The sequence below is a fragment of the Ceratosolen solmsi genome, unplaced genomic scaffold (assembly GCF_000503995.2).
Source record: "Ceratosolen solmsi marchali unplaced genomic scaffold, CerSol_1.0 scaffold10, whole genome shotgun sequence".
Lineage (NCBI taxonomy): Eukaryota > Metazoa > Arthropoda > Insecta > Hymenoptera > Agaonidae > Ceratosolen > Ceratosolen solmsi.
Window position 1 is genome coordinate 17013810 of NW_011948412.1, and position 13592 is coordinate 17027401.

General features: G+C 22.9%; 1 protein-coding gene across 1 annotated transcript; it reads left to right on the plus strand.

Moving 5' to 3' along the window:
- The first annotated feature begins 6696 nt into the window (after positions 1 to 6696).
- On the plus strand, positions 6697 to 11935 carry LOC105361028 (carbonic anhydrase 2). The gene is made up of 7 exons (XM_011498115.1): positions 6697 to 6726; positions 6828 to 6866; positions 8767 to 8934; positions 9143 to 9299; positions 9438 to 9543; positions 10999 to 11226; positions 11720 to 11935. Exons 2-7 carry the CDS (start codon positions 6842 to 6844, stop codon positions 11891 to 11893), a joined length of 858 nt encoding a protein of 285 aa, XP_011496417.1. The 5' UTR covers positions 6697 to 6726; positions 6828 to 6841; the 3' UTR covers positions 11894 to 11935.
- Positions 11936 to 13592: the final 1657 nt, after the last annotated feature.

The following is a 13592-nucleotide window of genomic DNA, read 5'->3' on the forward strand; positions in this document are numbered from 1 at the left end:
ACGATACTTTAAAATTCGTAGAACGAATTTATACATATTTAAGTTAAAATTCGGCATAAGATGCCTTGGTAACTAATAATGGTAATATAATATGATAATAATGGTAATATAATAATAATGAAAATTACAATGAAAGCACATACAACGTTGTACTAATATATAAACTTTTATTTAACGGTACGCTAATTGTTAAATGATCTTCATACATTGCCATCTATTAACGAAGAAATTTTATGCTTATTAATTAATTTCCGTATTAATAAAGAATCTACTAGATGAATGAAGATAAGTCACGCACGAATTTGACTAAATTAAGAGCGAACAAAGTACTCGTGACACAAAAATGTTGTATACGCAGCAAAAAAATCAATGTATTGGATGTGATAGATAGAGGTGAGGGTATACTTCATGGATCTTGACTAATTGATTCTACGTAATATACTAAAAAGAAATTACCAATTTTATAAATAGCAGTTTTTTAAACAACATCTCTATAAGTAGTGAAACAAATTCTTTGGAATGAAATAAAATTTTTAAATTGATTGATTGGAATTGTCGATTCATAAGTAATTATTATAAATAAAATATTACTATAAAGCCGAATTTACTTGTCACATATAACCTTTAAGTAGGCTACTGTATAATTTGCAATAAATTTAGATCTCATTCAACATATCTTTTGACGCTATTCGACTTAACTATATGAAGCTCAATGTGCTTGCACCAAGGTTTTAATCACTACTTTCTCAGCTAGCAAAGTTTTAATATACTTATTTAATATGTTATTTGATCTTTATTATTATATATATATATATATATATATATATATATATATATAATTTAACGCATATAATTCAAAAGTAAAGCTGAAACAAATAGGGTTATGATAATGAATAATAGATATTGCCGTGCTGACGGTATATATTTAAGCTCCTACCAAATCAAAAATATTTACCCGAATCTGAAAAATTACACAAGATTATGTATTAATTATCTTATATCTTATATCATCAAAGCAACACGTACGTAACGTTCGTCATTTAAGATCTTAGAAAAATAAGCAATATAAAATAAAATATATAATATATAAATATATAATATCATATTAATCGAATGACGTGTACTTAAACTTATAATATTTTTTCATATATATATATATATATATATATATATATATATATATACAAGATTATGTAAATGAATTTGGATGCAACAATCGGCGAAGCAGGATTGTGGAAATGCGATATCAGTTGAAAAAAAAATCGGCCTCACGAAGGTGAAAAGTCTCTTCATTAATTCCAAAAATATAGACAACGAATGGAGTAATATTGGGAATTACATCCCCATGGAATAAGGAAAATAGAAGCTTCATACAATGAGTCAAACATGTTATCTAGATTTTTAAATTTTGCAAATAATTTATTCGTTTTTGACGCTGTGAAAGGCGAATAGTAGATCGCTACTCGAAACAGATTCCTCCTATGTATTGAGCTCGTTTTATATAAATCTAAACATAATTATTTTTTTAAAGAACCTATTTTAAAAGAAATAAGTAAAATAATATTTATTTTAAAACTAAATATCGCGTATCGCTTTTATCTTAATGAATCTCATTAAAAAGAATATACAGAATTGCTAATATAGAAAATGTTAATTATAATAAAATATTGAACATTAAATTATAATGGAATAGAAACTATTTTGTAAGTTAGAAATACAAGTAAATAAAGAATATTTTTATGCATTCTACAAATTTATAATAAAATTATTATAATTATTATAATAAATTTATATTACAAAAAATGCAACAAAAAAGGAGTTAAAAATTAAATGTTCCTTAAAAAATAATGCTTCATATAAATACTAAATTTTTGTACATCTTTCGATATAAATAATGATTAATGTATATAAAATAATATTATTAATAATAAAAATTTTACATTACAAATGTTTTACATTAAAAGTATATGGAAAATGATTATTACCAATTTAATTTCTTGATTACGTATATTTTATATAATGTAATTTCAAGAGTATAAAATTTTTAATTAGCTAAAATTCTTACTATTCAAAAGTCATTCTTTTAAGCCATATTCTCTAGTGTAATAAATTATATATAAAAATAATTGCTTAAAAAAATTTTCATTTAAACATAGGACTGAATAATTTTAAAAATCAGAATTCGTTATAAAATTTGTTAATTTAATATGTCTGTTTTCCACTGTTTCTGTAGCAGCTATACAAACTCAAGTTGCCAGTAAGATATTCAATATTAAGTTAGTATTTTAATAAATGAAAGAAATTACAGTAAATGTATTAATAATATTAATATTTAAAAAATTAACTAATTATCAATAATATAAACTTTTTAATATAAAGATTCTTTTAATATTTAGTTGTTTGTAAATTGAATAATATTATGCGAAATAACGTTAACTCAGGATGTACACTAATTATATCTATTATTTAAGAAAATTTTAATGAAGCCACATGGTAACATAAAACTTTAAGATTACAGATACGAGATAAGACGATACAATGTCTATATAATTAAATTAAACAATAATATTGTATTATATAATAAATGAAACAACTGATTGAATTATTGTTTACCATTAGAATTAGTAGTAGCATTACTGTAAGTTGAATATTAATTAAAATTAGACTAATGTATCAATGTGCTGATCAATACTCTTGTAATTAAAATGATATAATATTGGAATTAAAATAAATAATATAATAGCATTGGGATAAAGAACATTTCAATTATTTCTAAAAATGATAATATTTACATTGTACATTATTATTGAATTGATATCCATCGCATGTACAATACAGATTTTGTTTTTTGTAAAGTAAAAGGGTTGTAATTTTTTGAAAATTTATTGCTATTATATTTAAAATTAATTGATAATGAAAAAGAAATTTTTTATGTAATTTTAATGCTATATGTTTCAGCATTCATTAATGTAAATTTTTTGTTGATAATTATTAATGCAACAGAAAATATAAAATAATAGTACAAATATGTAGAAACTGAATTTGAATGGAATAAATAGTATTAGTTCGGTTAAAAAATTACTAAATTGACGAAGACTATTAATTTCGATAGTTGAAAGTTGATAAATTTATAACCATGAGTTATATTACTGTAATTCTAACATTAAATTTATGTAGTATATAAACACGTAATCAACTATTCTTTCATATAAGCTATAGAACGCGCAATAAAATACGGAGTAGAAAACTTCTTAGATCGTGTAAAAGTCGATCTTTAACTGATCAATAGTGAATCAATAAGAAAAGAAACACTCGACTGGAATCAAGATGTAAAGCAATAAATCTTTTAACTAATTAATTAATCACTTTTGATTAATTTTTAATCATTGTTTATAATAAGAAGTAAATATATTGCCAAGGAGGCTGAAACGGTATTTACAAAATTTAACATTTGTAAATGAATTCCTGGTTAGTTTGTTATGTTTGTTTGGTGACTTATTTATGTCCAATATCGATCATGCATTGAGAAGAAAAGCGAAAAATAGAAAATTTTATTCCAATATTTTATCCAATATTTATATTTAATATTATAGATTTTTATAAATTATTTCACTTAATGTCTTCCCTTACAAATTTCTTTGCTTATTTTACATATTCCTTGCACATATTAGCTCTAACAATCTGAAATCCAAAATCCAGATATAATAAGGATTACGTTCATAATGATTTCAATCTCATATTTAATTATGAGTTATTTTAATTACATTAATGTATTTTGTTTGATTTTCAAAGAATCATAGTACATCTTATGATAAGAGACTACCATCCAAAGCATTGTAAAATATCATGATAATTATTAGTATTGTGTAGTTAAACCTTATGCAGATCTCATCATTGTTAAGAAAAATTATGTTTTAACCTCTATTTTAATTTCTGTTTGCTTTATACGTATTAATTATATAAATAAAAATAGTTTGCATTACAATACTTCTTATAAATATGTATGGAAATTCATAACAAAAATATTATTAAATTATTGAGAAATATTTGTATCACAAGTTTTATATATTATTTTACAAAGAATAATATTGGTCATTCGATAATAATATAGATATACTTAATTTACGATATGAAAGATGTTACAGTAAATGTTAAAGTGTTGATAGATAATTTGTCGTTCTTTAATTTGCAAAGAGTTATTTATATATCAGCTTATACAAAATTTGTTCAAAATATTTTATAAATTATTTTAAATTAAGCTTAAATTTGAATAATCTATTCTAATATTAGTAATAAATATTTTACATTAATACGATAAGTTTATTGTTTAGAGTGACAAACCTACTTTGTTAAAAAATAAATAATGCTAAATACTTTAAGCTGTTATTAAAAATAAAGTTTTCTTTTTGTAAATATCAACGTAAGTATTAGCATATAATTTAAAAATTTAAACTTAGCAAAATCATTTATATTTGTATTATTACGTTGAGCAACATTTATTCATTATTTGATTTACACTATCAGTTTATATTGATATATTGCTTTTATTATTATGAATATTTTCTTAATGTTTGTAAAACAAAGTATTAAATTAAAAAAAAATTTACTTTTTACTTTTAGAATATATGATTCCTCCGTACTACAGTATTCTAAATAGGTAAAGCATTATCGTTATAAATATAACTTGGATAATACTTTACTGTATAATATTTCAAACAAAAATGCTTAATCAATACAAATCGTTATATATATATATATATTAGAATGTTATAATGGAAAAATGATCCATTTAACATTTATGCAGTGTTAATTTTCTTTTCATTATACTAATCACTCTATCATTTGCACAAAGTAAAAATCTTTACATATTAACGGATCTAAAATTATATACAGTATCGTCAAATAAAATAAAATGTATATAATTTATAATAGTTTAATTTCTATATTCTAATATATATATATATATATATATATATATATATATATATATATTAGAATATAGAAATTAAACTATTATAAATTATATACATTTTATTTTATTTGACGATACTGTATATGTATATATATACAATAATAAATAATACTAAATAATTCATGCTACTATTCAAAAATAAAGTTATTGATTAATAATAATCAGTGATTTACAAATGTTTAAAGATATTTTTTAGTCTAAGATTTATTATTTTGATTTTTATTATGGACAATCGAAATTTAAAAACATTTAAACTTTCTTTAAACTTAATTTACTATCATTTTAATGCAAATTTTTTCTTTTCAACATATCACACTTATAGTATTTAATAATATTTAATAATAATATCAAAAATAATTTATTAAGTATAACATTGTTTAAATACTTTATAATAATTTTAAAAGCATCTATAATATTGTAAATTTACCTACAACACTTATTACTGATTATTAATATTATTCAACAATAGCATGTATTTTCTTCTCACGGTATTAAATAATTGTAAAGTAGCATAAGATTAACAAAGATAAACTTTAAAAAATTTAAGCAACACATTTCAGTAATAAAAAGCCGCAATTGATAATAACGAGAAATAAGACCGTCAATTTTATTTATCACCGACGAATAAAAAGTACGCAACTGAGACGGAAGGCGCCTAGCAATGAAGTATACAAACGAGCTGCATATTGTCCGAATTAAATGACTAGAAGATGAGTTGTTCCTGGGCACGCGATACGCGCGGGTTGCAAATTCACGTTTATTACAAGATAATGCATGACTAGGCTGCAGAATAGTTGAAATGATCGATTCCCAGAAATAAGTGCATGCGTTCACTGACTTGCGGGAGTTATGAGCGCGCGGTCAAGAGAAAAAGAGAGAGAAAGGGACTCGATCGTTTGGCACCTGTAACGCAAGATTGTAAAAATACAAAAAAGCTAGAAGAGAAGCATGCAGTTGGCCGCTCGTTAGGCGTGACTTTTTTGTTATTTACAGGCATGTTAGTTGAAATATCGGTAAGTGCATTCCACCTTCTTTCTTCTCAAAATCTCGCAAACTTCTTTTTTTTAAGCACAAAAACTTTCGACAAAATCACTTAATAAAAACTGCTTAATAAAAAAAAAATTATATACTTTAGAGAAAGTATCATTCACAAATTTGAAAATTTATTCTTGAATATGTATAGAAAATATTAAAAAAATTACTTCTCGGCTTTCGTTGGACAATTTTATTTTATCGATAAATATGTGAAATCTTTTCTTTAACTTATTATTTTACAGAAGTTTATGACTTATAGTTTAGAAATTCAAATTAAACAGATAAACTTATAAGATTATTAATTTATAAAAGTTTTATTATAAATATATAGTGAGAGATAGAAAGTTACTATAAAAATATTATAAAATAACACGTCTACAGGGCGAGTTTGATTAATTTTAAAATTAATTTATCTTATATTGAACATTACTTTTTAAAATCGATGCTTAATTTAGAATATAAAAAAAATTATTCTTCATAAAAAATTTTAATTATTTTGCTTGTAAACAAAAATTTAATTATTAAGCTGTATGTAACAAATGTATTAAATTAATAACGCATTTAACAGAATATAAATACTTATTTCAGAATAAACATTATAGCTCATAAAATAATATTTGAATAATTTTTAGGCTTATTAAAAACGCTGTAAAAATTAAATTTGTAATTAAATATGAAAAAAGTGTTTATTTTCATATTTTGGCACGCTATTATATCAGGTATGATATATTTTTAAATCATATTTTTCTTTATTATTATGTATAATCAGGCAATTCTATAGAAAAGTATTAAAATTTTTAAAATACTTTTCATTTTCTAGCTTTTGCAGACAAAATGTTATTTGACTACACTCAGGAAGGTATAAGTTTAACATTATATTATTTACATTTAAATTTTCCATCGCATTATATTACGTAATATGATAAGGAACAATAGCAATTAGATATATTTTAAATTATTAATTTTAAACTATATAGATTTTAAAATGAAATTAATAAATCGCCAAATTTCTACATTAGCTTTTAAAGTATGAAATAATACATTTTACTGAACAAGGGAAATATTATTAATTGAGATTTATAGTAATCTTAAAAATGAAAAAAATAATTATCTTCCGATTCGTAGAATAAGATTGATTGATTTTTTAATTATCTTTATTGTAATTAAAGAAATTTATTTAACAACTATATATCATAATATAATAATTATATCTATAAATAAAATACTTATATTACATGGATATTATAACAAATTTATTTTTTAATATTTATACATTTCTTTAATTTTGAGCGGTGCCATTCATATCAAAGTTTTTTCAGATGAAATGATGCAGTTTTAGTGTCATGGCTAATAGAAATAATGTTACGCTAATAATTGAGCCTTGGAGTACTCCATTATTAATGTCAATTGAATTAGAGAACATATTATCTACTTTTACTAAATAGATTCATAATTACAAAAGTTCATAATAAAATAGAATATATTACTGGTAATTTTGTAATTTGAGGAAATTTCAAGAATTCTTATATTTTCATTGAAATACTTCCGTTGTATTTGTAAATACAGTAATTATATAATTTTTATTATTAATAGTATCGTAAACTTCAAATTTCAACATAAAAATGCTTTAATATTATATAACAGCTAATTTTTTAAAAATCTCCATAGTTAGTTGTAAAAATTTATTATAATTACAAATTTTACTTTGATCTATCTAAATATTCACATAATAAACATTCGATCCACATGCATGTATGTATATATTTGTTCATAATTGCTCGAATAAACGAATTCAGGTAAATAAAATCAAAATAAATAAATTATATAGAATCTAATCTATTTACCAAGAGCGATCTAATTATTTTTAGATAATTTATAATGTTTACTTTGTTTACAATTTGTTATGCTTTTCTACTATGTTTATAAAGTTCTATAAAAGATTCTTGTTTACAATCACGAATTAAATTTATACGAATTACAAAGCAATACTAAATATAATTGTTAAAATTACTATAATTTACAAAATGTATGATTTTACGAGAGAAATTAAAAATTTTACTCTTAAATAATTAAATTTTTTCCTTCTTATAAAAATACAAAATTCACATACACACCGAACTGTATAAAATACAATTTTGCATTAATAAAAGTATAATAAACAATTTATTATTTTCTTATTTATTTAATAAAATTTTTATTGGATAACAAAATTAATAAAATCGTGTTCATTATAATCATATAAGATTAAATTTATCTAATAATATGTTTATCGATAATATCAAGTGATTTTCAATACTTTTCATCAATTATCATAAATTTCAAATGAAATATGAAAGATAAATCAACTATATTGTAAATCTTGAAACTATTGCGAAATGCGTACTTAGGAAAATGCCGTAAGTATAATAGATATGTACGATCTTGCCGTTGTTAGAATTCAGGTAATGAGATAACTAGGGAAGTTCAATGTAACAATATCTTTATTTTCAATGGAATACATAAAAATTCTTTAACAATAGGCTCGTTAATGCATACAATAAGAAACAAAACATTAAACCCATGACTCGACTATAATTCGAGAAAACTAAACAAGCGCTGGAAAATCCAATTGTAAGCGTAAATATTTAATTAAAAATAAACAAAGATTCGAATGTTTTAAGATTATAATGAATGAAAATTGAACAAACATAGAATCTTAGGCAATTAATACGAAAGATGACGCTCGAGAGCTATTTTTTTATTAAGATATTTTCTTCCAGGTCAAAGAAAGTGGGCTAAATATTTTCCTAAATGCGGCGGATATTGGCAGTCTCCAATCATCTTAGCCGCCAGTAGATCAATAGCTCTACCACTTCCGGCCTTAGAAATGATCGGCTACCGCAATTTACTCGCTCCATTGCTCGTCTTCACTAACAACGGCCACACGGGTACATTAAAATCTGAAAATATTTCAAACAATTAAAATGATTGTGGCGATAAGTAGAATTGCAATAAATGTTATTCAATTTGGCATAATTTTTTAGTCAATTTTATTTTGTGTTATGTATAGTTTTTATAACGTTTGCGCATTCATTTAAAATAACACGAAAAAAAAATTGTAGTCGCAAAATGATTTTGAAAATTACAAACTTTCAGTGTCGTTAAAAGTTAAAAATGAATTTACAAAGGATCGAATCCCATATATATTTGGTGCAATGTTAAATAAAAATCAAGAATACGAACTCGAAAGCTTTCATTTTCATTGGGGCGTTAAAAATGGTAAAGGATCGGAGCATTTATTACATGGAATTAGGTACGAAATTTTAATTATTTATATACTACATGTGCTGTAAATCAATTTTTTGTATCTAAATATTTTAAAATATTTTTAGATATTTAAATATCTCTTTAAATTTTTTAAATATCTCTAAATATATATAAATATTTTTAGATATCCTATGGAAATGCATTTGATTCATCGTAATATGAAATATAAAGATTTAAGTACTGCACTACAGTATGAAGATGGTCTCGCCGTATTAGGAATATTTTTTCAAGTAAGTAATTATTGACATGTCAATTTTAAAACATTTTAAAAATTCTTTCACAAAATTGTAACATTGAAGCTAAAGCATTTTTATTATTTACGATACCCAGTGAAAATAACATGTAATAATTTATTGAAAATTATCTGTAAAAAATATTGTACACTATAAACATGAATGCGTGTATATATATATATATATATATATATATATATAAATCAGAAATATTATAATATTCTTGACTGAAAGTGATGTATCACAGAAGCCAAAAGTATCATTCTAACATATAAATAATAAATTAATTAATTAATAAATGAATATATCGAGTTCTTCCGTTTTATACTGTTTTTTATTAATCTAAGAAAGACCATATAAATTAAATAAATCAGCACCAACTAAGTTTAGAACATTTCCAAAATTGTACAAAAAATAGATTAATTCCAAATGTTTATTATCATTTTTATGTTTGCCGTTTATTACAATGATATACTCGTCGCATTACATAAATACGAGACATATTATCCATCGTTGCAGTAGTAAATAGAAAGCATAAGGAAATGTGGAAAGTTAAGGGGGAAGCTATTTTTGATCGACTACAAATGTAAAATTAAAATGATATTTAACATATATCATAATAATGAAACTAAGACTTAATCTCATCACACATATCGAATACATTATTATTTACGAGATATTACTACATCCTAGAATCAACTTTATAGCCTCGAGCATCAATTAAATTTGATTTAAAAAATGATTGGTACATGCTTAGAGACATGTATTTTTGAAAAATTGTTAACAAATACTTTTCAAAATGTTGGACTTGTCATAGAATAGAGAAGCCTTTTTAAAATTTGCCATTTTTAAAATTACCATCATTGATTTGGATATTATATAAAGATTGCAAATTATATGCAATATCATTGTGTAAATCAAACAATCATAGCTATTTATAATTCATCTTAGCTAATTGCAATTCATGAATTTAATTTTTCGATAATTATTAAACATAATAATACAGTTTAAAACATTTTTTTCTCCATAATACAAAAATAATTTTAACGAATTCCATTGTAGAATAGAATGTAAATATTAAAAATTTTGCACCTTACATACAATATATTCAAATAATTTAATTTTGAAAAAAACAATTTAATTATAAAATACTTACAAACTTTTATTACTACGTTCGAAGAGAGCATAAAAGAAGTTTTAATCTAGGACATAATTATATACTATAAGTAGACCAGCTATTTAAATTATCGGCAAAAAACAATCAAACAAACAAACAAACATACATACATACATTAGAGATTCGTAACAATAGAACAATTGATTAAGAAAAAACACACGGCAACAATTACATGTACAATCATCACCATTCAACTGCAGGAAAAATCTCACATCCACTCAAACATGAAAAATCTTACGACTAGTTAACTAACTTAATATTTAATAATATACCAGCTGCAAGAGGATGACAACGAGCAGCTAAAGCCACTCATAGCTCATTTACCAGCCATACAAAGCGCCAACACAGAGACACGGCTTAACACCACCATGACTCTGGCATCGCTTCTGCCTCCACAGCTGGACACGTATTACACCTACAAGGGATCGCTCACCACTCCGCCCTGTAACGAGGTTGTCACATGGATCGTTTTCACATCGATGATTCCTATCTCGTACAAACAAGTACGTCGTTTATACAATATTCGATTATTGGACTGGCGTTTCTCGACTTGCATATTCCTAATGAAATTTCATTGCAAAGAACCAAAGCGTAATATTTATTTTTGCGCACTCGCGCACGCGCGCATTAAATTTATAGCCCTGAAATAATTAAGATACGATAAATTCGTCGGTTATATGCTTTTATTGCATTATATTATCGTGTGTAAATTGCAGCGGTTTTTAAAATAACGTTGTCTTTTAAATAAAGAATTAAATTGCAACTCTATAAAGAAACAAAAAACAATAACAATAGCATACATTTGCAATAATTAAGCTGTGTAGTTGTGCAATCGTCTTCATTTTTATGTATTGAATAATTAAATTCCGTACTCCGAATTAGTTAATATTATTATACTTAAATGCTCGATCCTTATTTCTATTATCATTTTGTCTCGGCTATAAATGCGCATTTTCTACATTTATTGATTTTTAATGGTTTTGAACAATGTTTCAGATGAGTAAATTCAGAGTATTGTCAAATGGAAAAGGTATAATAGCTGATAATTACAGAAATGCACAGGTTCTTGGTAATAGAAAAGTGTACGTTCGCAGAATTCAATCAGTTCTTCGAAACAAAAATGATATGGATTATTTGGATGTATCGACTTTAAAATGGTACTGGACGTAATTTAATATTTTGTATTTGATCGATATTGTATGCTGTACAATATATCACAACTTCAATATTAAAAGACATTGATTATTAATGATTATTACCTGTATCCTCTTACATTCTAACTGTATTTTTATTCAACTAATTTATCCGACATATTTATTATCATTGATAATTTAAAACGGTCGCGGCTGTCGATGAAAATGAAAATGGATTAAGAGACTTCATATTATTATATACATTTTTTGTTCACGATTACAGATATTTAGCTACGGATTTGGTATTAAAATACTTTGAAATAATCATAGGCTAGAATAATTCTCGAAATATTTAAAATTCATATCTAGAAATAAATTTTTTTATTTTCTTTTTTCTTTAATACAAATGCGCGTTTCATTATTACAATTTTCTATCAGTACACAGTAATATATTAATAACAATATAAATCATATTAAACGTAAAAACATAACGTAAGACACAAAGAATAATGTAAGCATACTTTCCAGAATATCAACATAAATTTTCTTATAAAATTATTTTTTCCCGAGTAATTTCCCAATTAATTTTAAAAGGTAATAATGTATTTGATAACAGATATTTTACTATTGAATTAAATCTATAACTTTTTTCATTCCACATAAATATTTCATTCTAGGTGAAATCCAATTTTTTTTTTTTTTCGTAAATATCAACATTTTATGTACATGAGAATATCAATAATTTAGCTTTATACTTAAGATATAAAATATAATATATAAACTTCATAAAATTTTTAAAAACTTTTTACATTAACTTAAAAATTTATTAAACTGAAAGTAATAGTAGATACATTTTTAGCAATAAATAATATTCAAATAGTATAATTCTGTAATATTTAATGTATATATATATATATATATATATATATATATATATATATATAATAGTAGTTTATATACAAGAGTAGGTAAGTAAAAATTCTTTGTATATATAAAGGTACGTATTGTAAAAAATTATAAGTCTGTATAATATAGCATACTTTATTGTACATAAATATAATATAATGTATATAATGTATATTCTCTATTTTATTTCATAATTTATCTATTTTTTATAAATTATTTATTTTATATATTTATTTATAATATATTTTATAGTTTCTAATTCAAATTTTTTTTATTAATAAATGCTTAATAAGTATATATATATAATAAATTTGATAATATAATACAATACAGAATGTAAGTAGTCAGCAATAATAATATATAAAATGACATATTACTATATCAGAAAGTAATGTTCTTCGGATAATTTCAAATAAAAGATTTAAAATCTTCCAACTTAAAATGACATTATCACCAATATTGAATATTCAAATAGAATTTTAAAATATTGAAGGAAAAAAATTAAATTTGATAAATGACAGGTACAATTGGAAATACAGCACATAAAAATATTTGTATGATAAAATAAGATTTCTATACTCAGAAATGAAATGGATAATATAAAAATAAAAAAACATAAATTTTCATTTAAGTTAATTAAACATTATATTAGGTTAGTGATAAAAATTTTATCAATGACTATATTATAATATATATCAATGACAATATAATAAATACACTTATAAAATGAATTTTATTTATTTTATACTAATTAATAAGTAATTTAATCAATAAATAATATGCCAGTATTAATTTGCTATTCGTATCTGTATTTTCATTGTAAACTTCTT

What these genes read in the sequence shown, in the direction of transcription:
- LOC105361028 (XM_011498115.1), top strand. Translation starts at nt 6,842, where the DNA reads ATGTTATTTGACTACACTCAGGAAG. An exon ending in ATTTGACTACACTCAGGAAG is followed by an intron (nt 6,867 to 8,766) that starts GTATAAGTTTAA and finishes ATTTTCTTCCAG; the next exon opens with GTCAAAGAAAGTGGGCTAAA. An exon ending in TTCCTATCTCGTACAAACAA is followed by an intron (nt 11,227 to 11,719) that starts GTACGTCGTTTA and finishes ACAATGTTTCAG; the next exon opens with ATGAGTAAATTCAGAGTATT.